Source organism: Hyperolius riggenbachi, chromosome 3, assembly GCF_040937935.1.
Source record: "Hyperolius riggenbachi isolate aHypRig1 chromosome 3, aHypRig1.pri, whole genome shotgun sequence".
Classification (NCBI taxonomy): Eukaryota; Metazoa; Chordata; class Amphibia; order Anura; family Hyperoliidae; genus Hyperolius; species Hyperolius riggenbachi.
In genome coordinates this window covers 307,143,569-307,170,243 of record NC_090648.1, presented here as the reverse complement: position 1 = coordinate 307,170,243, position 26,675 = coordinate 307,143,569, and the positions used below count along the sequence as shown (strand labels likewise).

The window sequence follows — 26,675 nt, the reverse complement described above, 5'->3', positions numbered from 1 at the left end:
ATTCCATTTGCTACTGCATTGCTGACGCCAATTGCAGTGGTGTTAAAAAAATATTTGTCCATCTTTATATTTGTATTATCATTCCATATTATTCAAACGTCAAGCAGTCTGATCTTTAAAGGGGCACTATAGCGAAAAATTGTACAATTTAACCACTTCAGCCTACAGCGTTGTTCACTTTATGCAACCGAGCAACTTTCACCTCCCATTCATTCACCAATAACTTTATCACTACTTATCACAATGAAATGATCTATATCTTGTTTTTTCCGCCACCATTTAGGCTTTCCTTGGGTAGTACATTATGCTAAGAATTATTTTACCCTAAACCCATTTTAACAGGAAGATTAAGAAAGAAATGGAAAAAATTCATTATTTCTAAATTTTTGGCCAATATAGTTTGAGATTAATACATGCTACCGTAATTAAAACCCATGTATTTTATTTGCCCATTTGTCCTGCTTATTACACCATTTAAATTATGTCCCTATCACAATTTATCAATTGTAGTAGCAAAGCACTCCTCAAATAGATAAAGGTGGATGTGCCACGGTGAATCCAGCTGCACTCCAGATCACTTAGTAGTAGAAAAGATGACCGGCACCATCCATATATTCATGCTCTTTTATTTTTCATATATCATACATTGCAGCAGTGAAGGCAACGTTTCAGGGCAACCACCCCTTTGTCAAGCTATACTGTCAATGCTCAAACTGAATACACGACATATACCTCTATTTATATCCCAGCAAAAGCCTCAAATAGCCAATCATATGATTCTGGGTAACGCCTGCGTCTGTCGTCGCTAGGGAGATGTGGGGGGGGGGGCTTAGCCCCGCGCCGCGCGTCACACAGGCAAGTTCCCCATCAGGTCCGCCGGAGCGGCGGCCTGGTCGGATGTACGGCTGTGACAACCTGGCGCATGTGGATGTGTTGGTGGAGGCGGCTTGTGGAGAGGTAAGAGGAGGTGGGCAGTTCAGTTTGAATTCTCCAATAGCATGTAACCCATGTTAGTTCCCCATCAGGTCCGCATGAGGCGGTATTGATATGATCGGCTAGTTATTAGCCAGAATCATATAATTGGCTATTTGAGGCTTTTGCTGGGATATAAATAGAGGTATATGTCATGTATTCAGTTTGAGCATTGACAGCATAGCTTGACAAAGGGGTGGTTGCCCTGAAACGTTGCCTTCACTGCTGCAATGTATGATATATGAAAAATAAAAGAGCATGAATATATGGATGGTGCCGGTCATCTTTCCTATCACAATTTATGGCACCGATATTTTATTTGGAAATAAAGGTGATTTTTTTTTCAATTTGCGTCCATCAGTATTTACAAGCTTATCATTTAAAAAATTATATTAATATACTCTCTTGACATATATATTTAAAAATTTTAGACCCATAGGTAACTATTTATGTTTTTTTTTTTTTAAATGTAATTTTTTTTATTTTTTTTTATTAAAAATTTTATTTGAGTAATTTTTGGTGTGGGAGGTAAACAGCTAATTTTAAATGTAATATAAAGTATTTATATATTAAAATAAGTATGAGGGTGTAGTTTTACTATTTGGCCACAGTCAAAAAGTCCTGGAAGCGAACAATCTCGCTTCTAGGAACTAGAAAGAGGAAGGGAAACTTTTTTTTACACAGAAAGACCACGGCCTCTGATAAGAGACCGTCGGTTTTTCTGCCGGGACTTTGATCGATGAATGGGAACTATATTCCCACTTATTGATCTGGGGGCTAACGGCAGGCGGCGGGAGCGTGCACAATTGCGTGCTTCAGGCAGCAGCAGCAGCATAGTCTATCTGGATGGATATATTCGTCCAGTTAGGCTTAAGTGGTTAAAATATGTGCAAACATATACAAATAAGAAGTACATTTTTTCCAGAGTAAAATGAGCCATAAATTACTTTTCTCCTATGTTGCTGTCACTTACAGCACGTAGTAGATATCTGACAAAAGCAACACTGATCCAATCCACCAAAAGAAGTTGCGATCACAATCCTGACCTCCCAGCCGGAGTATAGAATTTCCCTGTAAAAAACAGGATATAGTGCAGTACAGCCTTTTATGAACCACCCCGTGATTCACTTCAATAGTTGTGCAGATAAAAAGGCCTCCACCAATGACTATAGGAAAACAAGGGGGATCTTTGTACCCCCTTTGTGAGTCTCACTCACCAGATTCTTACTTGAGCTTTATGCATACAAGCCCTCCATCCTGGGCAGCAACAGCAACAGTAATCACCTTCAGACATAAAACGGAACTTGCATAGTGTAAAAAAACTTTAAGATTTATTGCTAAAATGCATAAAAGATCTGCGTACCAGATTGAAGATCAAAAAAGCGCTTCTCTATGTGTGCCAGCACCGCCGCGGTCGGATCTCCGCTGCACGCCACAGTCCCCGCTCTGCTCAGTTCCCCCTTCCGTCCTGCGCAGGACGGAAGGGGGAACTGATCAGAGCAGGGACTGTGGCGTGCAGCGGAGATGCATGTTTTGGACTAGTCCATCTCTTCATGGGGGATTCTCAGGGGTTTATTTATTTTCAAAAGCACTTAGTGAATGGCAGTTACTCTGTCTAACTGTCAAAAAATTGTGTAGAGAGCAGGGAAGCTGGCCAGCATCATTGTTTAAATCCTTTTTAGGGAATATCTTTATAAAGAATAAAAGCCTTGCTGAGAATCCCCTATGAAGAGATGGACTAGTCCAAAACCTCTCGCTTCTGTTATATTTCTACTACCTACTGTAAGTGACAGCAACATAGGATAAAAGTAACGTATGGCTCATTTTACTATGGAAAAAACATACTTCTTATTTGTCTAAGTTTGCACATATTTAAAATTTTACAATTTTTCGCCATAGTGCCCCTTTAACCTCTTGCCGACCGCGTCACGCTGATGGCCGCGGCGGCAGCCCCAGGACCGCCTAACGCCTATTGGCGTAAAGTCCTGGGGCCAGCTAATGCAGTCACACGGCTGTCCCCCTGGGGGACAAGAGAGTGATCGGCTCTCATAGGCAGAAGCCTATGACAGCCGATCGCCGTAATTGGCTGGCTGTAGGGAGGGAGGGAGGGAAGACAATTAAAGAAACAGGGTTTTTTTATTAAAAAAACACAAACAAATATATTTATAAAAAAATAAAATAAACATGGGGGAACGATCAGACCCCACCAACAGAGAGCTCTGTTGGTGGGGAGAAAAGGGGGGGGGGGTCACTTGTGTGCTGTGTTGTGCGGCCCTGCAGCTTGGCTTTAAAGCTGCAGTGGCCAATTTTACTAAAAATGGCCTGGTCACTAGGGGGGTTTAGCACTGCAGTCCTCAAGAGGTTAAAATACCAGTGTAAGTACAGAAAAAAATTATATTCTGCTACTCTTAGTCATTTATGTAATAGCAGCATAATAAAATTCTCAAAATACTTTGGTAAAAAATGCCCAGAAATGACAATTTTCAGTATCTCACAACTCCCCATCTCTTAAAGCGGACCCAAACCAAACATTTTTTTAATTCAAAATATTTAGTTGCACCACTCTGACACATACTCTGATACAAAGATAAATAAACACTCCTTCAAGCCTATGAGCATTTCAGTGCATGCTTTTCACCCTTCTCTTTTCATAACTAGAGTTACACTGGGGGCAGCCATTAGCAATTCCTCCTTTGCCGGACACCACCTACTCCAGCATTTTGCTGGATTCTGTCCTGGCAATACGAAAGGAAGGGAGGGGTTCGTCCAATAAATGTAAAATATTGTATATTTGTCATCATGCAGCTGAAAAAAGGCTACTATTTATTATTATAATTTAGAAAATAGATTTTATTTCTGAAATATTGTATTTTTTAAATTTGGGTCCACTTTAAGCATTACTTGCTAAAATGTAACTGGTTCAAAAACTGACTTGTTAAATTGGAATGATTGAGATGTCGCTGACCATAACTACCTATTTCATGAATCTTGTGCATCGTACTGACAGAACAATCCCAGTGATGTGACTCAGAAGGTGACCGCCAAAGTGAGTATAGGGGTATCAAGAAGGTGGGGAATCGTTTAGTGTAGACGGGAGGTTGTTCTCTGAGATACTACGGCATTTTGAAGATACTGTTTTGCCCTTTTTTATCTATTAAGGGACCACTATCACGAAAAACTGTAATATTTAATATACATGCATATAAAATGTGCATTTCTCCCAGAGTAAAATGCACTATAAATTACTTTTTTCCTATGTTGCTGTCACTTACAGTAGGTAAGCCAAAAAGCCAAAAAATCTGACAGATTTCAGATCTTTTAAGATGCCGGCCAGCTTTCCTACTTGTTTGCACACTATTTTGGCAGTTGGACTGAAGAACTGCAGTTCAGTAAGAGATTTGTAATTAAAGAAATAACTTAGAATTCACTATGAGGAGATGGACTATTGAAAATCCTGCCAGATCTGTCAGATTTAAACTGTCTAGTGTACGTGACAGCAATATAGGGAAAAGTAATTTATAGTGCATTTTGCTCTGGGAGAAATGTGCATTTATATGTATGTATTTTAAATATTTTTTTTTTTTTACGATAGTTGTCCTTTAACCATTTATGTGGTTTGCAGCGGTATATCTATTGTATGTCCCGCAGGAGTTTAGTTCCTGTCCAGGGATGTAGATATTCGTCAATGGCTGTGGATGGCAGCCACTCGCTCCCGTGTGCGCTCCCACATGGGTACTCGCCGCCGCCCGTTAGTGGGGAGATAAATAAATGGGAATGCAGTTCCCATCCATTAATCTAAGTCCCCGTGTCAATGATCGCCAGCATCAATGAGATGCCTGCATCGTTGCATCTTCCAGAGTAAGGGCCTGTACACACTGCTGCGCTTGCGCTGCGCTTTTTAAATCGCATGCGCTTTTTAATCGCAAGGTCTTTTGAAAAATAATGAAAATTGCGGAGACCTGTACACACTGCTGCGATGCGCTTTTCCAATTCTCCTGAAGGCTTGCGATTTTAAAAATCGATTTTAAAAGCACAGCAGTGTGTACAGGCCCTAACACATCTACACATTACTTCCTGTGTAGCGTACGAGTACATCTTTTGGCCAAGTAGTAAAATTACACCTACATTCATTTTTTTTTATATAAAACCCACCATTACATTTCAAATTAATCCCTTACTTCCCACCCTTTCCCATAGTTACCTAATTAAATGATGTGCTTATTAAGGAAAAAAATGCATTTAGAATGAAACCACCCAACGAAAGACTAATTGGTGGCGAAAAAACAAGATATAGATCATTTTATTGTGATAAGTAGTAATAAAGTTGTATGCGAATGAATAAAAGGAGAGCTGAAAGGTGAAAATTGCCCTGGTACAGAAGGGGAAAACTGCCTTAGTAGGGAAGTATTGTCACTTTAGTATTAAAGGCATTGTTCTGTCAACATTATGACTTGAGCAAAAAAATATAATTTCTTTAACACTTTTATCAATATGCCTATACAAAATGTCTATGTTATTCAGTAGCTAAAATAACATGAAGATTTATCTAACCCATTCATGCTCTGTGAAGACATCCTGACCCATAATGAATTTGTGTTCTCACTGACATATACAGTTATTTATGTTTCATGTTATGAACAGAGGGCAAAAATAAATGACAGTGAAAGAGAAAGCATAGTTTCAAGATAAATTAGTGCAATTATTGTCCTCATAAAGCATCCCATAATCTGAGGTGTCCAGATCAATGAAATGGCTTTGTTTCCTCTGCATGTTCCAAGAACACAAATCTTATACTGTAAAAGCTGCCTGGCTAGATCCGGCTCACTGTACATTTTAGTAAATGAAGACATTAGGTTATTTGCAAAGAAATTATCCTATAAACAGAAAAGAAATCACTTGCACAAATGCATACTTACAGGATAAAAATCCACAAGCTCATAGGGTTTCCCTTTTCTCCGTCCACAGTTATGGTGATAAATTCCTTTCTGGATGAACGGTAAAGCATTTGTCCTGAAAGAAAAAATGAGCAAGTTTAGAGCAATATTGCACAAGTACGTGCTGTATCTTGCCTAACAGTATGCCAGTGTAAACTAAAAAGACACTTAAAGAGAAACTCCGACCAAGAATTGAACTTTATCCCATTCAGTAGCTGATACCCCCTTTTACATGAGAAATCTATTCCTTTTCACAAACAGACCATCAGGGGGCGCTGTATGGCTGATATTGTGGTAAAACCCCTCCCACAAAGAAATTCTGAGTACGTACTCTTGACAGTTTCCTGTCTGTGAACCCTGTTGCATTGTGGGAAATAGCTGTTTACAGCTGTTTCCAACTGCCAAAACAGCAAGCAGCAGCTACATCACTTGCCAGCAGTAAAAATGTCACCATGTGATAAATGTCAGAATATAAATCAGGGATTTAAAATATTTTACAATGGGCAAACACTGACTAAATCATTTATACATAATTATTGTAAAAATGAAGCACTTTTTTTTATTACATTATTTTCACTGGAGTTCCTCTTTAAAATGACTCAGTGTAGGATAAATGTATTATTTTTCATGACTTACCCTATAATAAAATGGCCAATGACTATCATCTGCTTTCAAGCCAGTCTCCACATATTCCTTATGTTATTCATTCCCTTCCTAACAGAAAAAAGCACTGAACGCTCCCCCATCCCCATACTCACCTATGAGGGTCCTCAACTCCATGATTGATGTCAGTGTGTAAGTGATGCATGCACAATGCTAAGCTCCCAGAAGGTATGACAGGAGACAGGACTGCTGTGATGATGCCAATCATTCAGGGCCAGATTTGTAATTTTTACCACGCAAGGCCCACTATGAGCAACTGCCCCCAAACTGACAGCATCCTAAACTTCCCCCCAACGCGGCAGGGATTAGATTGTAAGCTTCTCTGAGGACAGTTAGTGATGTGATGGCAGGGATTACATTATAAGCTCCTCTGAGGACAGTAAGTGACATAATGGCAGGGACTAGATTATAAGCTCCCTGGGTGAGCGTAGCATTCGGTGAGTGACAGGCAGCTCAGAGATTATTGTAAGTACCTGTTTGCGACCCCTTCATCCCCCGAGTGCCAGATCTGGTGGTTGGTAGCCACCCACCCTAAGCAGGACCACCACGCACTGGCTGCTGTATACAGAGTGCAGCACAGCCAGCATCAGGAATAGCTTGTTTGGCCCCTCACCCAACTACTGCGAATGTTCAGCAGGTTAACTGCTGCTGCCAACCTGATGCCCACAGCCGCCCCTTGCTTTCCTGGTATCCTACGCCATGGCCTTGCCTGAAATCCAGCCATGCAATCATTTCAGAAGAGTCTACAGGTTTTGTTTTTTGTTTTTATTTCAAGGGCTTCTTTTGGTACTACAGAACACTGTTTAACATAAAGCAGGAGGCAGGAAACACATTTTGAAGAGAGACAGGCAGGAGACAGGTTTTATCTTTATCTGTTATATTTACTGCATATTCTTAGAGCTCTGCAGTTTTATTGCAGAGATACACGCTTTGATTTTCATGTATTTGTGACAGTGTTTCTGCAGATCTGCAGTTTAGACTTTTATTCTTTTTAATTTGGCAGTTCTTTATTCTTCAAAGCAAGAAGATAGGACCCAGTTACAGCTACAAAAAAATTATGTCTTTTGCATAATTAAGGCTCAGACGTTTTGTAAGCCTTAATTAACAATGTTATTAATTACTCTTTCCTCAAAATGGAAACATTGATTTTACCTGTTTTTTCCAAACTGGTGATATTCATAAATTGTAATGGACTTGTCATGAGCAAAGAAGAAGCCAATAAGTTCCCGACAAGCATCACGGCCATTCCTAAGAGAGAATTGAAGGACAGGTATTAGTTTAATTGGTAATACTTTACTTTTTACCTGTTATATTTGTTGTTTTCCTTGTAATGTAATATGTACCATGACAGGCCGTGCTTCATAAGGGACTCATATGTAAACATTAATAAGTCAGGCATCTGCAAGACCCAAGGTACATGGGCTGATATAGGGCCAGCCAAGATGATCCTCCATACTTGTTCTACTATTATAAAATTACATTTTTATATTTTTATACAACTTAACCCCTTGTGGATCATGTGCAGTTAAATCTACATGTTTGTGGTTATGTAAATGTGACACAGTACAGATTTAATAATAAAATAATAATAATTCCAACATTTGGATAGCTCGTTTCTACTGTCAGTCTCAAAGTGCTTGAGAGCTGCAGGCCCTAGGGCTCACTCAATAGGCCACCCTGCAATATTATGGAGTCTTGCCCAAGGACTCCTTACTGACTAGGTACTGGCTCACTGAATAGGAAGAGCCAATATTTAAACTCTGGTCTCCTATATCAGAGATCACTTGCATAACTAGTGCTAAAGTCAGCTGTCTAGTGGCAGCTTAGTTCCATGCACTGGGCCAATAATAGTGATCAGAGTGAAAACATAAAAAACCACTCTTGTCCTTAAACTTGAAAAGGTACTAAATCAGCTTTAAAAAGTAAGAACAATGCTCCCACTATGTTTCATTTCTCATCCCACCATGTAAGTCCATATTTATTTAGAATGACTTAAAACTTTGAGATGAAAATTGCCAGCAAACTAAGCATAGTTCCCTTTATTCACAATTCTGAGTTAAAAATGCATGGTTTCCACCGTGCTCAGATGCAAGTATATCAGGGGGGTGCCTGTCCACCGCCTGTGCTGAATGATAACAAGTGCTTGTAACAGGATGCAGGTGACAGGTGGTGAATTCAATGCCTTCAAGTGACAGGCGGTGAACTCATTGCCTTTAGCAGCTCATTGAAATGAGGCTTTGCAATTGGAAATGTCCAGTTCCTTTTCCTTGCTTTTGACTCAGGACTTTCTGTTAGACTATACCATGATGTATGAAATTCCCCAGAAGAAGGTTCTTTTGCCAAAAAAGATCTAAAAATGCCATTAACCCCTTGCTTTCATCACCTTATGTCAGAAACCTTAATCCAATCCCAGATGAATCTCTTTTTAAAAAATATGATAACTGTACTACAGCTTTCATTACAGGACATTGTTCATCACTAGAGATTCTTGACAGGATGCCAGTAATACACTAGCCACTTTGTAATTTAAGATTAATAAATAAAAACATTACATTTCAGTTTGCTGTGCCTGTCTTAAAATGCAAAGCCACTCTAATAGCAATATTTATCAACACCAAATATGTACTTTCTAGTTGGTTTGTGTAAAGTACGCCCTGCCTCGTAATGCCCAAGGAACATCTTTCTGCATGTGTGAGCACAGTAGACTGCATTGCAACTCTGAAAAGTGAATCCTCTCTGTTTGCTTTCAGGAAACTATGCATGTGCCTCTGCAGATGTGACATAGGTAACACATTTAAAATAGTTTCTGAAAAAATCCCAGGAAATACATAGATCTGAACTAAAAGGATTTACTTTATATAAAGTGTTTAGATGATTTTAATAGATTGAAGTCACATTTGGTAAAGCATTGAATCCTAAGGTGGCCATACACTTATAGATTTGCAGCAGATTTCGACCATCAGACAGATTTTTGGCAGATGCCTGTCAAGTCGAATCTGACAGGAATCTGTCTGATGTGTGCCACACACTAGGAACAGATTTCCAATAGATTTCAGAATCAAATCTATTGAAAATCCATCTAAATGCATTATTGGACCATTAGATCTAATGCAACTCTATGGGCCATCGATCTGCTGCCAGCAGCAGATCGACCTAGATTTTCCATCCTGTCAGATAGATCAAATTGATCGAAATCGATTGAAATCAGCCACAAATCGAACAATTTGTAGGGGAATTTGATAGAATCGAATTTCTGATCGATCGATTCTATAGAATTGATCAATCGATGGATGGCTGAAATCGACCAGTGTATGGGCCCCTTAACAAGTATCTAATGAAACTAGGGCACATCCAATCAATATCACAATTGTAATATTGCACAACAGTTAGGAATATTCATTCATTTTCAGATCTAGGCGGTAGACTGGTGCACGGCGAGGTGGAAGTAGACAGCTTAAGTTTCCCGTAGCTTTATTCTGCATTGCGCAGTACAAACCTAGCAGTCAAATCAACATAGCATCATATGGTTACCTAATGGATTGTCGAGTGGGAAGATTAAATAAGCAATATCAGTCAAATATTAAAAAGCCCATCAGCTAGTGCATTGTTCTCTAACCAACAACAGTGCATGTTTTGTGGAAATCCACAAAGGTAGTTAATCAGCTCTGCTGAGACACGGATTACCTCACCTGTGCATGTTTGTGGTTTTCTGCAAAATATGTACTGATGGTGGGCCTTGAGGACAGGGCTGGGGAACTGCTAGTGCATGGTGGGCTTAAGAGAAGTGGTGTGTATGGATGAGGTTTTTACTTGGACAAAAATCTAGTTTACACATAGACCAGGGAAAAAACAGATATTAATGTAGAAACTCTCAAAGCTAACATCAGGTTTGATAAAAAGATAAAAGTAACATTTCTCTGCTTTTTTCTACACAGTTTCGATTCAACATACCGTATAACCAGAACAAGTCTGCAACAGCTGTTTCCATTGATGAGAGGCATTTAATAAAAATAGTAATGGCCAGTTAGTGAAAGTCAACATTGCCCTAGTGCAACGCTCTTGTATCCTGGCCCAGTGAGGCATGCTTTCAGTGACTAATGTGATCCGTGGCAGTCTTTTATTTTCATTATATAGAAATAACATCATCAAATGCCTCGAAGCTACAAACTCATGCTTGACGCATTTAGTTCGACAGAGCCACCAACAGCCCAGAGATTTATACAGGAAGCAATATAATAGACTTTTAAAGGAAATTACACTGAAGGAAGGATACCGCAAAATGGATTATGAGATTTCCTTCTCACTTGTTATATTAGTAATTCAATTATTTGTACATTTCCAGCCATGGCTAGCAAGGCAAGTGGCTTGATAGCTGAGCTTTAATTTCATTCTCCTATTAAATAGCTGAAGATTTCAAACAAACATGTTAAAATAATGACAGGCAATGACTGCACATCATTTTTGGGGCTGTGAAAAAATGTGAAAACAAAGCAACAATACAGGCAGCAGTACATGAAACCAAACTTACCTCTCTTAGGTGACTGATTCACTAACTACTCCGATTCTAAACTCTGGCAGGCCCTATGTGCACTCACCCTTCCAACGTAGCAATGCAGAGAGGGGGCAGAGTACAAATCATTCAAAGCTCCCTGCCTTCACTGGGTTTCCTGCCAGTGCTCATTGGGTTATTATTTCAGTAAGAAGGCACCACGCAAAGGTAAGTAAGGTTTCAGCTAATGTATCGCTGCTGTTTTCTCAATCTTTTTCACCTGCCAGGTCCACTTTAAACTTTGCCTTCAACCATAACCAACTAAAAAAAGGCCTATTTGTCTGTTGCAATGATGCCTCTCTGAACATTGCCACAGCTCTCCTTTTGTGAGACTGAAGGGCAGGTTCCCTTCACCAATGAATAAGATAAGAATGAGCTAAAATGACTGTTGTGGCAAAGATCAACAGCAAGCAGTAATGTCAGAAAAAGAACTCCATATATAAGATCTTATATTTGTGGATAACATATTTTACATTTTTCTAGCCCAATGTTTTTCCAGAATGCAACTGGTAAAAAGTCCCGATGGGTCCTTAAATCGGACCTCCACCGGTTGTTAGTGTCAGGGACACTAACTCTATGGGTTATAATACATTATAAAAGCAGAAATTGTAGTCACTCATCCCTTCTGCCACGGATATGCCACATAAAGTGAATGCGCCGCCCCCTTGTGCCCTCCATATCTGTGACCTGCCCCCAACACAGTGGCCGTAGCGTAATTGGGCAAGACTTCCTTTGTCCTCAAAGAGCAATCTTGCAATTACACCCAGGCCACATTGCCGGGGGTGGGCTACAGAGCAGGAGGCTGGTCTGTGGAAGAGGTAATCCAGCCTCCAGAAAAAAACACCCTGGAATTATTCCTCAAAGAGAGCAGAGCTTCAGCCTTATACAGCGTAGCGTGGCAGAGGGGGTGAGTGACTATTACAGCTGCTTTATAAGCGGCGTGCATGTGTGGACCAATGGGAATCCTAGTGATGTACTTCCTGTCAAGCAAGGAGTACGTCACTAGCCGGAGGCGGCGCTATGCATATGACTCTGTTGTCACACAGTGGCACAGGGTCACCTGAAGGCTCACATCTGTGGTGCGTTGCAGTGTTCACACTGCATCACATACAATAGGCGTAAAACCGGTCTTAATGAAATACAAATTAAACTACATAGCATCGTAGAATAGCACAACCATTAAACCAAACACAGAAAAAATGTGATGATCCCTGTTCAAACCTTTGCATACCCTTAGTTCTTAAAGGAATACTGTAGGGGGGGTCGGGGGAAAATGAGTTGAACTTACCCGGAGCTTTTAATGGTCCCCCACAGACATCATGTGCCCGTGCAGCCACTCACTGATGCTCCAGCCCCGCCTCCAGTTCACTTCTGGAATTTCAGACTTTAAAGTCTGAAAACCACTGCGCCTGCGTTGCCATGTCCTCGCTCCTGCTGATGTCACCAGGAGCGTACAAGCGCAGGCCCAGTATGGTCTGTACCTTCGCAGTACGCTCCTAGTAGCATCAGCGAGGACACTGCAATGCAGGCGCAGTGGTTTTCAGACTTTAAAGTCTGAAATTCCAGAAGAGAACTGGAGGGGGGCCGGAGCATCGGCGAGTGGCTGCACGGGCACAGGATGTGTTTTGATCACGTCTGCAGCATGTACTGCTGGCTGCGGTTTTACTGAAGACAAGCAGTTTTTGATGTCATTACATGCATTTGCTTGCATAGTTTGGTTTGCACTCAAACTAGTTGCTGATTCCATCTGCAGTGGCTCTGCAGTGTTGGCCAGCTCAGGATTGAATAATTACTATTCACCTGTGTGGGAATCTGCATGTCTGCTCCCATTGGATGACCTCAGTATAAAGATCTGCTTCCTGCAGGGCTCCTCGGGCTATCATAGCTTCAGCATAAGCCTGTCTTGCTGCTGCTGCTGCTCAGGCCCCAGACTGTGTTCATAGTTCTAATGTTAATTCATGTGGACTGCACTGATCTCCTGCGTAGGAGTCAGTGAGTCCTAGTTCTGTTCTGTTTATCAGTAATTGTTACTTTGCTAGTCTTGCATCATATATTGGTTCATCGCCAATATATACGCATAATAGCGTGTTTGTTATTTTCCTTGTATTCGTGCTACGTTGATACATCAGTGTCGCTGATATATACGTACTCGAACTGTCTATATCCTGTGTTCAGTCAGTCAGTTTCCAGCACGTTTTGGTAGGTTGCGCGTATCGTGATCACCCGTGCTTAGCTAGTTCAGTCCTGTTCCTGTTATCTTGCGTGGATTGCGCTCACTTCTGCATATAAGTAGCGAATCCTTCCTAGTCCTGCTCCAGTTCTTAGTTAGTGTTCCTTGCTTATGTCATATATCGGTTTATCGCCGATATATACATATGTCAGGCAGTCGTTTGTAGTTTCATTGATAGCTGTAATCGTAATACGCTAGGAAATCATACCTGTTGTATATTTGTGTGTATTACGTCTGCCTTCTTTGACTCTATTTCCCGACTATTCTGTCCTGTCCTTGTGAGGCACGCCACCCCTGCAATCGCATTGGCTGCCTCATTCCAGTCTGTCTTGTTATGGACGCTTGCTGTCACTTAAGCAGTGACTAGTTAAGCAAGCGTTCATTCTGTTACCTGTCCTGATCTTCTGAGTTCTGGTTTATGCGCTCAGCGCTATCTTGCGCTGAGCCACTATAGTGAAAGGTTTGTTTGTGGCTGTTCGGATCTACGCCTGCTCTGTGCGCCACATCTCCTGTTGAAGTTAGTCCTCTCCTTCACTAAACTGGGGATATCCTGGTTCCTTGTGCTAGCGTGTGTACCTCCTTCACGTCAGGATATACACCACGTGCTGACTGTGGAGAATATACCACCAAGCGTAACAGGATGTCTGCGTGGGACCATTAGAAGCCCCGGGTAAGTTAAACTTATTTTCCCCCGACCCCCTACAGTATTCCTTTAAATGCAGCATATTGCCTCCTTTAGTATTAATGAAGGCAAGCAGGCTTTTGTGATATAGTAGTTGTGTGATGGGGCCTATGATATTCTCAGGTGTTTGAGCTGCCCATTCTTCTTGGAGAAAAATCCTGAAGTTCCATAAATTTTTGGGTTGTCTTGTATTAACTGCACTGATAATGAAGTCAGGGGACTGTGATGATCCCTTCAGCACTTTCACTTTTCTCTGCTGTGGTCACTGAAAGGTTGGCTTGGCCTTGCACTCTGGATCATTGTGTTGCTGAAGGATCCAAGTGCATCCCATGTGCAACTTCCATCCTGATGAATGCAAGCTGTTCTCCTATACTCTATGCTCAGGGTTGATATACTATGTAAATAAGAATAGCAGTAAAGCGGTGAGATTTCACTCTGCTCCTTTCAAACATGCTGGCCCATATGCAATTAATATTTTCTCCTGAGTTTTAACCTAGGAAATACATTTTTATTTTCTATTTAGAATAACTTCTCAGGACTTTTCAATTGAAAAAGTACCAGAGTAGGTGAAAAAGTACTATCAAAACAATTTTAGGTATTTTCTTGCTTGCTGGTGATTTAAAGAGAACCAGAGACAAAGCACCCTCATGTATTTTATTACATTTATCAGTGGGAACATGACAGTAAACACCTATCATGCTTTTAGTTTTATTCTTCTCAGTCTAATCTATCTGTTATCAACTGTGATAAGAATCCACCGACTGATTCAGTCGAGGTTTGACCTGGAATCATTATAGCTGAGTCACTCTTCTGTGGAGTATTTTCAAGCCCAAGCCTGCCCCCTCCTGGCTAAGATTTCCTACTCAGAGCTGTTGACACGGGAGGGGCTGCTGCTGCCGAGAAAGAAGCTCTGAAACAGACAAGTGTATCTGTGTGCAGTGTGCAGCCAGTCATTATCTACTTTATGCAGTTTCATTTCTATGAGAGACACTTCCTACAGGCAGCCACACAGCATACCAGAATAATAAAGTTGAAAGCAGACAGATGAAAGGCTGCAGCAGCCCTGCTTGTCTATAGTCTCATAGAGGCTAGACAGCACATCCAGAACAGCTTATAACCTGGAAGCAGAAGGGATATGAGCCGGCGGCCATATTGGATATTTCCTGGAGCAATAATGGATAAAAAACACTCAAAAAGGCACACCAGAGTGGAGAAATTATCAGGTACAGCATTTATTCTTTACAAGCTATCAACTGATATGTTTATTTTGTGTGAATCGTTCATCTCTGGTTCTCTTTAAAAGGCATTTATTGAAAAGTTTAAAAATATCACCTAGGAGAAAACTCAAGAGAAAAAGTTAAAGGGGTACTACAGCGAAAAACTGTAAAATTTAAAATACGTGCAAACATATAAAAATAAGAAGTACATTTTTTCCAGAGTAAAATGAGCCATAAATTACTTTTCTCCTATGTTGCTGTCACTTACAGTAGGTTGTAGAAATCTGACAGAAGAGACAGATTTTGGATTAGTCAATCTCTTATAGGGGATTCTTAGGGATTTATTTATTTTCAAAAGCACTTAGTGAATGGCAGTTGCTCTGTCCAACTGCCAAAAAACTGTGTACCGAGCAGGGAAGATGGCCAGCATCATTGTTTAAATCCTTTTTAGGGAATATCTTTATAAAGAATAAAGGCCATGCTGAGAATCCCCTATGAAGAGATGGACAAGCCCAAAACCTGTCAATTATGTCAGATTTCTACTGCCTACTGTAAGTGACAGCAACATAGGAGAAAAGTAATTTATGGCTCATTTCACTCTGGAAAAAATGTACTTCTTATTTGTCTGTTTGCACATCTTTTAAATTTTACAATTTTTCGCCATAGTGCCCCTTTAATTGCATATGGGCCGCTATGTAGTTATCTGCAAAGATTTCCTTTTTTTAAATTCCGCTTAAATTCCATGTGTTCAGCATGCAGTCTTTAAAGGAGAACTCTATTAAGTTTAATGGAATTGGAAGCTAAATAAGAATAACAGTTGAGGTGTATGCGTTTTATAATTGTTTTATACTTCACAAGTTATCAGCTGCCAAACTCTCTATAAAGTCAGGTGGCCAGCTCCTGTGCCTGATTGGGTCCGGGGATAACAAGAGATTATCTGAATTACAGCTGCATAAACAAAATAATTATCTTTAGACACAAAATAATGCCTGATTCTTAACACAACAGCAGAAATGCTGTTCTCAGCAGTTTTTAAAGCATATTTTAAGCAAAGGAAAACAATACTGAAAGATACATTACAACTGATATAACTATGGGGGTAACTTTATTTGTGGAGTTCCCCTTTAATATGGGAAATATATATGTATAACAGGGCTCTAAACTGTCCCGTTTTCAGGTGGGAAGTCCCTACCATCTTCTTTAGTTGCTCCTGTTTTGGGTTTACTACACACATCTGCATGAAAAAAGTATATTTGCTCTACTTGCGAAAAATGTTTATACTATGCTAAACATTATATTAAGCCTTAAATGTATTGCTTTACTTATGTTCAAATGCTAATATTAAATGGTTAATGCAGTTAAAATATATTAAACAAGGCTCTGATTAATAATGCAATAAACATACATTATTGATTTTAGCAAAGTTTTACAGCAACCAGTGGGACTATTTTCGAACACAATTTCCAAGCAGGGATCAGACACACTGTCATTAGCTTACTATCAGTATAGGAATGGAGTAATTGTGTTTAAGGCCATCCAGGGAAGGAAGGATAATGCAAGTATATTGATCAACGTCCCATTAAAAGACCACTTAAATATAAGTAAGCTAATAATTATGGACCTATACAGATAAAAAGGACCTGTGGGACTCAAAACATTTTCATATGCCTCTTGCTAAAGAATTCTTCCTGGTATGCATGATTGGAAAAATGGCGGAAAAGTATTAATTGCCTAAAGATCTTCACACTGAAAAATGCTGGTAGATACAGTATAGCCACTGGAGACAAACACAGCCCAGCCACTGTAGTGGGTGATGTCACCAGAAGGCATAGAAGGACTTCTTTACCAGGAAGTACAGGCTGTTATGGTATATTCAGTCTCAATTAGGTAACTTGAATACTCGTTATATTAAAATATGCTACTATTATTAAGCATTTATATGGTGCTTAAATCAATGTCCAGCGCTGTGTAATATGTTGGCGCTTTATAAATACAATAAATAAATAAATAAATAATGGTGCTGGCATTTAGTGTAGTACTTTCTACAAGAAAGAAAACAAATGTTGATTCTGACTGTCCCAAAGGGAAGTTCACAATCTAATCCCTCCCAGTGTTATGGTCTAATGTTTCTACTATTGTCTAATGCTGGGAATACATGATGCGTTTCGCTCGTGTTTTGGTTCGTTTTTCCGCTCGATTTCCCACTAGATTTTCTTATCTTTTCTCATCAATTTCCATTCACTTCTATCATAAATCGAGCGGTAAAACGATCGAAAGTGAGATCGGACATGTCGGAAATTATCTACTGAACCATCTATCTGCCTCAAAAACGCATTGTGTATTCCCAGCATAAGGCTATGTACACACTTACGTTTTTTTTTAGCTAAAGCGATAATTCCTGGTTGTTTTGGACAGAATAAAGTGTATAGAGATGTCCCCTGACACTGTTGGCCTCCCCTAGAGAAATCTACCATGTTGGACTTCTGTTCCCAGATTCTTTTTTATTCTGTGGAAATGTAAAGGATATTCCAACAACATGGTACTGTTTAAGCACCAACCCTATCACCTCTCCATAGAGTAGCACACATTGCTCACCCGGAAGCCAAAAACATGATCCAAAACTGAGATTCTGTAAAGATTATTTGGGGTGATTAGCATTGCAAGTGTACATGTAGCCATGGTGTATAGAAAACCTAAGGTGAAAATAAACTGATGAGGTAAAGCATCTGTATCTATCCTCCTACTCCTAAACATTACTTTTTTTTTAGAATCCTGTGAGGAAACGCCGCCGCAAGTACTCAGAGTGAGGCGGCTGTTTCACCGTCCAACATGAGAAACCGCCGCATGGGCAGAGCGGTGGAGTCCGCGTTGGATGCGGCAGATTGCGCGCATGACAATGTTAATGACAGTGTGGTTGGACGCGGGGAGGCCGCCGCTTGCTTGGAGAGCAGCGCGGCGGGTCCCGCGCCCGAGTCAGCAGATACATTGCAAAACATGTCTGGTGTGGCTGGGACTGATAGTCCACACAGGTTCAGAAGGACGCGTGCGCACTGAGAGGCAGAGCTTATATGACAGCCAGAGGAGAGTCAGCTGACCAAGCCGGTCAGCTGACATTTTCACCAGTTCTCATTGGTCCAGCACCTAAGGGTGGCGCTGGAGAGCACTATAGTATATATACTGGGTGCTGGTCATTCTCTGGTTGTCTGCCGTTGTGATCACTACGTGGTAGCACTCAGACCTTGTCTGTATCTGTGTTCTAGATCAGTTTCCAAAAGTGTTGATGATCACGGAGCTCACACCTTAGCTTAGGAATATTGTATTGTATTATTGTTATGACCTTCTGCCTGCCTGACCATTCCTCTGATCTCAGATTCTGTATCTTGCTATTCTGATATCCTGTTGCCAAACTCTGCTCGTTCCTGGACTCTGTATCTGCCTCCTGATTCTGTACCTTGCTATTCTGATACTCCGTTGCCAAACTCTGCCTGTCCATTGGATTACGTATCGGTCTCCTGAATCAGTACCTTATCTGTCTGTGTGTTAACGACCTGGCCTGTCCGACCTCGAGAACTATCTCTCCTGTTAAGAGATAGTTCACAGATCTGTTAGTGACACTGCCCATTGGTGTCACTCACGTTCTGTCCTTCCCTCTGTCTTAGCCTGGCTCCGCCCCTTGGGGAGCATCAGACCTGTGGAAGGAATCTGATTCAGGCTGGCTCATGCACCATTGTTTTTAATTATTGTAGTATCCCATGCAGTTTAGTTAGGAGGGGGGCAGATGAGAGGGAATATCCTGCACGCTGGTGCCCCCTGCTGGTCATATAGCCATTGTCTATATGCAACTGAAGCCCTCTCCTACTAATTGGCTGACTTGCTCAGCTTTTGCTTGATTATCACTGCAAGCTAGGTGTATTATGTGTGCACTTCTCATTGGCTTATAAGCAACCTGCAGGCTTTATAAAGCAGCAGAGAACTGTTTGGGAGTGAGGTTCTCCAATTGTGTGTTTGGTAAGTTTTAGAGCAGTAGGAGACAGGCCTTGGAGGTGGCAGCTCCAAGGTTTTGGCTGCGCTCACATATGGTGTTAGATGCTGGTTCTGGGGCCCCGGGCAGTGAGAGTTCCCGGGGCCCCAGGCTGGCTCATGCACCATTGTTTTTAATTATTGTAGTATCCCATGCAGTTTAGTTAGGAGGGGGGCAGATGAGAGGGAATATCCTGCACGCTGGTGCCCCCTGCTGGTCATATAGCCATTGTCTATATGCAACTGAAGCCCTCTCCTACTAATTGGCTGACTTGCTCAGCTTTTGCTTGATTATCACTGCAAGCTAGGTGTATTATGTGTGCACTTCTCATTGGCTTATAAGCAGCCTGCAGGCTTTATAAAGCAGAAGAGAACTGTTTGGGAGTGAGGTTCTCCAATTGTGTGTTTGGTAAGTTTTAGAGCAGTAGGAGACAGGCCTTGGAGGTGGCAGCTCCAAGGTTTTGGCTGCGCTCACATATGGTGTTAGATGCTGGTTCTGGGGCCCCGGGCAGTGAGAGTTCCCGGGGCCCCAGGCTGGCTCATGCACCATTGTTTTTAATTAATGTAGTATCCCATGCAGTTTAGTTAGGAGGGGGGCAGATGAGAGGGAATATCCTGCACGCTGGTGCCCCCTGCTGGTCATATAGCCATTGTCTATATGCAACTGAAGCCCTCTTCTACTAATTGGCTGACTTGCTCAGCTTTTGCTTGATTATCACTGCAAGCTAGGTGTATTATGTGTGCACTTCTCATTGGCTTATAAGCAGCCTGCAGGCTTTATAAAGCAGCAGAGAACTGTTTGGGAGTGAGGTTCTCCAATTGTGTGTTTGGTAGGAATCTGATTCATATCAGTAGCTCTTACTGTCTTGCACCCATCTTTCGGGTGCTTTCCTCAAAGTATTACTGTTGCACCAAACACTCTCATCTCTCAGGTGTCCAGAGGTTAGAAGATATATCTGATTATCGGTGATACTGCAGATCATCAATAATCGGGTATATTCTGCATTCTCGGTGATACTGCAGATCACCGGTAATCAGACCCTCTCTGTGTTACACCGATCGTTACAAATCCCCAGTTTTATTTTGCTGTTTTACACCTGTAAAAGTAGGCTAAATGTTTTACTGTCTCAGCTATATGACACAGTCTTTCACACATTCTATCGGTGTCCCCGAGCTAAAATATATGAACTACTTTATATCTCTCCCTTGAATTCAGAAGCTGTTCTCTTCAAGGAAAGAGTTTTATGTCTGTAATTCCTTACCGGTGAAGGATAGGCTAAGTCTGAATGGGTCCCAACTCGAGAGAAATAGTCACTTGCTGAATGTTAAACTTTTAGGCAGCAAAAGAAGCCTAGTTATTTGTATGCTTGGCGCTGTACATACACATGTCTATCTCATCATGTCACATGTCACCTCGGGTACACACTTTAAGGCCAAATTTAGGGGAATTCAGTTAACTTATAGGTATTGTTTTGGGATGTGTTTTGCCTAATCAGTCATGTTTTCTTTAACCACTTGAGGACCACAGTCTTTCTACCCCTTAAGGACCAGGCACTTTTTTTCCATTCAGACCACTGCAGCTTTCACGGTTTATTGCTCGCTCATACAACCTACCACCTAAATGAATTTTGGCTCCTTTTCTTGTCACTAATAAAGCTTTCTTTTGGTGCTATTTGATTGCTCCTGCGATTTTTACTTTTTATTATATTCATCAAAAAAGACATGAATTTTGGCAAAAAAATGATTTTTTTAACTTTCTGTGCTGACATTTTTCAAATAAAGTAAAATTTCTGTATACAAGCAGCGCGAAAAATGTGGACAAACATGTTTTTGATAAAAAAAAAACCCATTCAGTGTATATTTATTGGTTTGGGTAAAAGTTATAGCGTTTACAAACTATGGTGCAAAAAGTGAATTTTCCCATTTTCAAGCATCTATGACTTTTCTGACCCCCTGTCATGTTTCATGAGGGGCTAGAATTCCAGGATAGTATAAATACCCCCCAAATGACCCCATTTTGGAAAGAAGACATCCCAAAGTATTCACTGAGAGGCATAGTGAGTTCATAGAAGATATTATTTTTTGTCACAAGTAAGCGGAAAATGACACTTTGTGACAAAAAAAAAAAAAAAAAGTTTCCATTTCTGCTAACTTGCGACAAAAAAAATGAAATCTGCCACGGACTCACCATGCCCCTCTCTGAATACCTTGAAGTGTCTACTTTCCAAAATGGGGTCATTTGTGGGGTGTGTTTACTGTCCTGACATTTTGGGGGGTGCTAAATTGTAAGCACCCCTGTAAAGCCTAAAGGTGCTCATTGGACTTTGGACCCCTTAGCGCAGTTAGGCTGCAAAAAAGTGCCACACATGTGGTATTGCCATACTCAGTAGAAGTACTATAATGTGTTTTGGGGTGTATTTTTACACATACCCATGCTGGGTGGGAGAAATATCTCTGTAAATGACAATGTTTTCATTTTTTTTACACACAATTGTCCATTTACAGAGTTATTTCTCCCACCCAGCATGGGTATGTGTAAAAATACACCACAAAACACATTATACTACTTCTCCTGAGTACGGCGATACCACATGTGTGGCACTTTTTTGCACCCTAACTGCGCTAAAGGGCCCAAAGTCCAATGAGTACCTTTAGGATTTTACAGGTCATTTTTGTTTCAAGACTACTCCTCACGGTTTAGGGCCCCTAAAATGCCAGGGCAGTATAGGAACCCCACTAATGACCCCATTTTACAAAGTAGACACCCCAAGGTATTCCGTTAGGAGTATGGTGAGTTCATAGAAGATTTTATTTTTTGCCACAAGTTAGCGGAAATTGATTTGAATTGTTTTTCTTCACAAAGTGTCATATTCCGCTAACTTGTGACAAAAAAAAAAAAATCTTCTATGAACTCACCATACTCCTAACGGAATACCTTTGGGTGTCTCCTTTCTAGAATGGGGTCATTTGTGGGGTTCCTATACTGCCCTGGCATTTTAGGGGCCCTAAACCGTGAGGAGTAGTCTTGAAACCAAATGTCGCAAAATGACCTGTGAAATCCTAAAGGTACTCATTGGACTTTGGGCCCCTTAGCGCACTTAGGGTGTAAAAAAGTGCCACACATGTGGTACCGCCGTACTCAGGAGAAGTAGTATAATGTGTTTTGTGGTGTATTTTTACACATACCCATGCTGGGTGGTAGAAATATCTCTGTACATGACAATTGTTTGATTTTTTTTACACACAATTGTCCATTTACAGAGAGATTTCTCCCACCCAGCATGGGTATGTGTAAAAATACACCCCAAAACACATTATACTACTTCTCCTAAGTACGGCGATACCACATGTGTGACACTTTTTTTGCAGCCTAGGTGCGCTAAGGGGCCCAACGTCCTATTCACAGGTCATTTTGAGGCATTTGTTTTCTAGACTACTCCTCACGGTTTAGGGCCCCTAAAATGCCAGGGCAGTATAGGAACCCCACAAGTGACCCCATTTTAGAAAGAAGACACCCCAAGGTATTCCGTTAGGTGTATGGCGAGGTCATAGAAGATTTTATTTTTAGTCACAAGTTAGTGAAAAATGACACTTTGTGAAAAAAAACCAATAAAAATCAATTTCCGCTAACTTTTGACAAAAAATAAAATCTTCTATGAACTCGTCATACACCTAACAGAATACCTTGGGGTGTCTTTTTTCTAAAATGGGGTCACTTGTGGGGTTCCTATACCGCCCTGGCATTTTACGGGCCCAAAACCGTGAGTAGTCTGGAAACCAAATGTCTCAAAATGACTGTTCAGGGGTATAAGCATCTGCAAATTTTGATGACAGGTGGTCTATGAGGGGCCGAATTTTGTGGAACCGGTCATAAGCAGGGTGGCCTTTTAGATGACCGGTTGTATTGGGCCTGATCTGATGGATAGGAGTGCTAGGGGGGTGACAGGAGGTGATTGATGGGTGTCTCAGGGGGTGATTAGAGGGGAAAATAGATGCACTCAATGCACTGGGGAGGTGATCGGAGGGGGTTCGGGGGGGATTTGAGGGTTTGGCCGAGTGATCAGGAGCCCACACGGGGCAAATTAGGGCCTGATCTGATGGGTAGGTGTGCTAGGGGGTGACAGGAGGTGATTGATGGGTGTCTCAAGGTGTGATTAGTGGGGGGAATAGATGCAAGTAATGCAATGGCGAGGTGATCAGGGCTGGGGTCTGAGGGTGTGGGCGGGTGATTGGGTGCCCTAGGGGCAGATGGGGGTCTAATCTGATGGGTAGCAGTGACAGGGGGTGATTGATGGGTAATTAGTGGGTGTTTAGAGGAGAGAACAGATGCAATGCACTTGGGAGGTGATCTGACTGCGGGTCTGCAGGCGATCGGATGGTGTGGGTGGGTGATCAGATTGCCCGCAAGGGGCAGGTTAGGGACTGATTGATGGGTGGCAGTGACAGGGGGTGATTGATGGGTGGCAGTGACAGGGGCTGATTGATGGGTGGCAGTGACAGGGGGTGACAGGGGGTGATTGATGGGTGATAGGTGATTGGCAGGTGATTGACAGGTGATCAGTGGGTTATTACAGGGAAGAACAGATGTAATTAATGCACTGGTGAATTGATAAGGGGGGGTCAGAGGGCAATCTGAGCGTGTTGGCGGGTGATTGGGTGCCCGCAAGGGGCAGATTAGGGTCTGATCTGATAGGTAAAAGTGACAGGTGGTGATAGGGGGTGATTGATGGGTAATTAGTGGGTGTTTAGAGGAGAGAATAGATATAAACAATGGATTTGGGAGGTGATCTGATGTCGGATCTGCGGGCGATCTATTGGTGTGGGTGGGTGATCAGATTGCCCGCAAGGGGCAGGTTAGGGGCTGATTGATGGGTGGCAGTGACAGGAGGTGACAGGGGGTGATTGATGGGTGATAGGTGATTGGCAGGTGATTGACAGGTGATCAGTGGGTTATTACAGGGAAGAACAGATGTAATTAATGCACTGGCGAATTGATAAGGGGGGATCAGAGGGCAATCTGAGCGTGTGGGCGGGTGATTGGGTGCCCGCAAGGGGCAGATTAGGGTCTGATCTGATAGGTAACAGTGACAGGTGGTGATAGGGGGTGATTGATGGGTAATTAGTGGGTGTTTAGAGGAGAGAATAGATGTAAACAATGGATTTGGGAGGTGATCTGATGTCGGATCTGCGGGCGATCTATTGGTGTGGGTGGGTGATCAGATTGCCCGCAAGGGGCAGGTTAGGGGCTGATTGATGGGTGGCAGTGACAGGGGGTGATTGATGGGTGATTGATGGATGATTGATGGGTGATTGACAGGTGATTGACAGGTTATCAGGGGGGATAGATGCATACAGTACACAGGGGGGGGGGGGGTCTGGGGGGATCCTGGGGAGAATCTGAGGGGTGGGGGGGGGTGATCAGGAGGGGGCAGGGGGGGGATAAAAAAAAATTAGCGTTGACAGATAGTGACAGGGAGTGATTGATGGGTTATTAGGGGGGTGATTGGGTGCAAACAGGGGTCTGGGGGGTGGGCAGGGGGGGGTCTGAGGGGTGCTGTGGGCGATCAGTGGGCGGGGGGGGGGCAGATCAGTGTGTTTGGGTGCAGACTAGGGTGGCTGCAGCCTGCCCTGGTGGTCCCTCGGACACTGGGACCACCAGGGCAGGAGGCAGCCTGTATAATACACTTTGTGTACATTACAAAGTGTATTATACACTTTGTAGCGGCGATCGCGGGGTTAACATCCCGCCGGCGCTTCCGTATGGCCGGCGGGATGTTACGGCGGGTGGGCGGAGCCAGTTGCCGGGGGAAGCGCGCGTCATCAATGACGCGATCGCTCCCCCGGCGTAGCAAAAGGACGCACCGCCTTAAGGCGTATTGCGGTCCTTAGGGGATCCACTTTGCCGCCGCCCATGGGCTGTGGGCGGTCGGCAAGTGGTTAAAGGATACCCGAACTGAAATGTGACATAATGAGATAGACATGTGTATGTACAGTGCCTTGCACACAAATAACTATGCTGTGTTCCTTTTTTTCTTTATCTGCCTGAAAGAGTTAAATATAAGGTATGTAAGTGGCTGACTCAGTCCTGACTCAGACAGGAAGTGACTACAGTGTGACCCTCACTGATAAGAAATTCCAACTATAAAACACTTTCCTAGCAGAAAATGGCTTCTGAGAGCAGGAAAGCGGTAAAAAAGGGGAATTTCTTATCGGTGGAGGGTCACACTGTAGTCACTTCCTGTCTGAGTCAGGACTGAGTCAGCCACTTACATACCTTATATTTAACTCTTTCAGGCAGAGAAAGAAAAAAAGGAAGACAGCATAGTTATTTGTGTGCTAGGCACTGTACATACACATGTCTATCTCATTATGTCACATTTCAGTTCGGGTATCCTTTAAAGCATGGCACACATCTTACACATTCTGGCAGGGTATGTAAGCTCTATGTATGACAACTGTATATACTTCAAGAGTTTATATACAGTAGAAGTATGTAGTTACAGATGGTTCATTAAAGAGACACTGAAGCGAAAAAAAATATATGATATAATGAATTGGTTGTGAACTATGAATAATTACTAGCAGATTAGCAGCAAAGAAAATATTCTCATATTTTTATTTTCAGGTATATAGTGTTTTTTCTAACATTGCATCACTCTATAATATGTGCAGATTACACAACACTCAGCATTCAAAATGAGTCTTTCAGAGCAGTCTGTGAAGTAATGAACTCTCCTCTAGCAGAGGAAAAGTAAACAGTTCAATTACAGTTGAGATAATAAAAGTCAGATAACAGCCCTCTCCACGACTAAGTTAGTCGGAGAGCTTAATAGCTTTTTTGCATAGAGATAACAACCGGAGTTTCTCAACTCTTCCTGCACTGGAAACAATTAGACTGATGTATCTGATCTTAATGGTTTTTTTCTTAGCTGTACTACACATACAAATCATAATCTCATCATTTTTTTTTCGCTTCAGTGTCTCTTTAAGTACCCATCAGGACTTTTTGATTTTTTATTCTGGAAAAAGAATGGGCTGTAAACATGTAAAATATGTTGTCCACATGTAATATGTATTATTGAAATGAAACCGAGGTGAGAGACATATGGGGGCTTCCGTATTTATTTTCTTTTAAAGAGCAACTGTTAGCCATACAATGCCTTGAAAAAAAAGCACATTAGCAAGTAGATAATTACTTGCTCTACTTACTTAACAGATGAATTGAGCTGTCCATGTTTTCATTCAGTTTTTAGATCATTCAAAAAATCCAGTGAATTCTGTTCCTGGTAGGGGCCATCTAGGGTCCCATATACTAACCTATTCCCCCTGGCATCCCCTCTCCTCTCCGCACTATTACAGAGCAGAGTGGGGAGGGATAAAGGCAGCGCAGACAGACTCACCTACTAAT

General features: G+C 41.8%; 1 protein-coding gene across 7 annotated transcripts in view; it reads right to left on the bottom strand.

Annotated features, from left to right (window-relative positions):
- CAPS2 (calcyphosine 2) overlaps positions 1-26,675 on the bottom strand; it is a 158,932-nt gene that overhangs the window by 58,318 nt on the left and 73,939 nt on the right. For all 7 annotated transcript variants that reach the window (XR_011030429.1, XM_068276655.1, XM_068276660.1 and 4 more), the window contains 2 exons: positions 7,722-7,817; positions 5,889-5,982 (listed from right to left, as the gene is read on the bottom strand). Coding sequence is in view for 6 of the 7 variants with exons in the window: in XM_068276655.1 (XP_068132756.1) it covers positions 5,889-5,982; positions 7,722-7,817 (190 nt within the window). In the remaining variant the exon portion in view is untranslated. The remainder of the gene's footprint in view (positions 1-5,888; positions 5,983-7,721; positions 7,818-26,675) is intronic.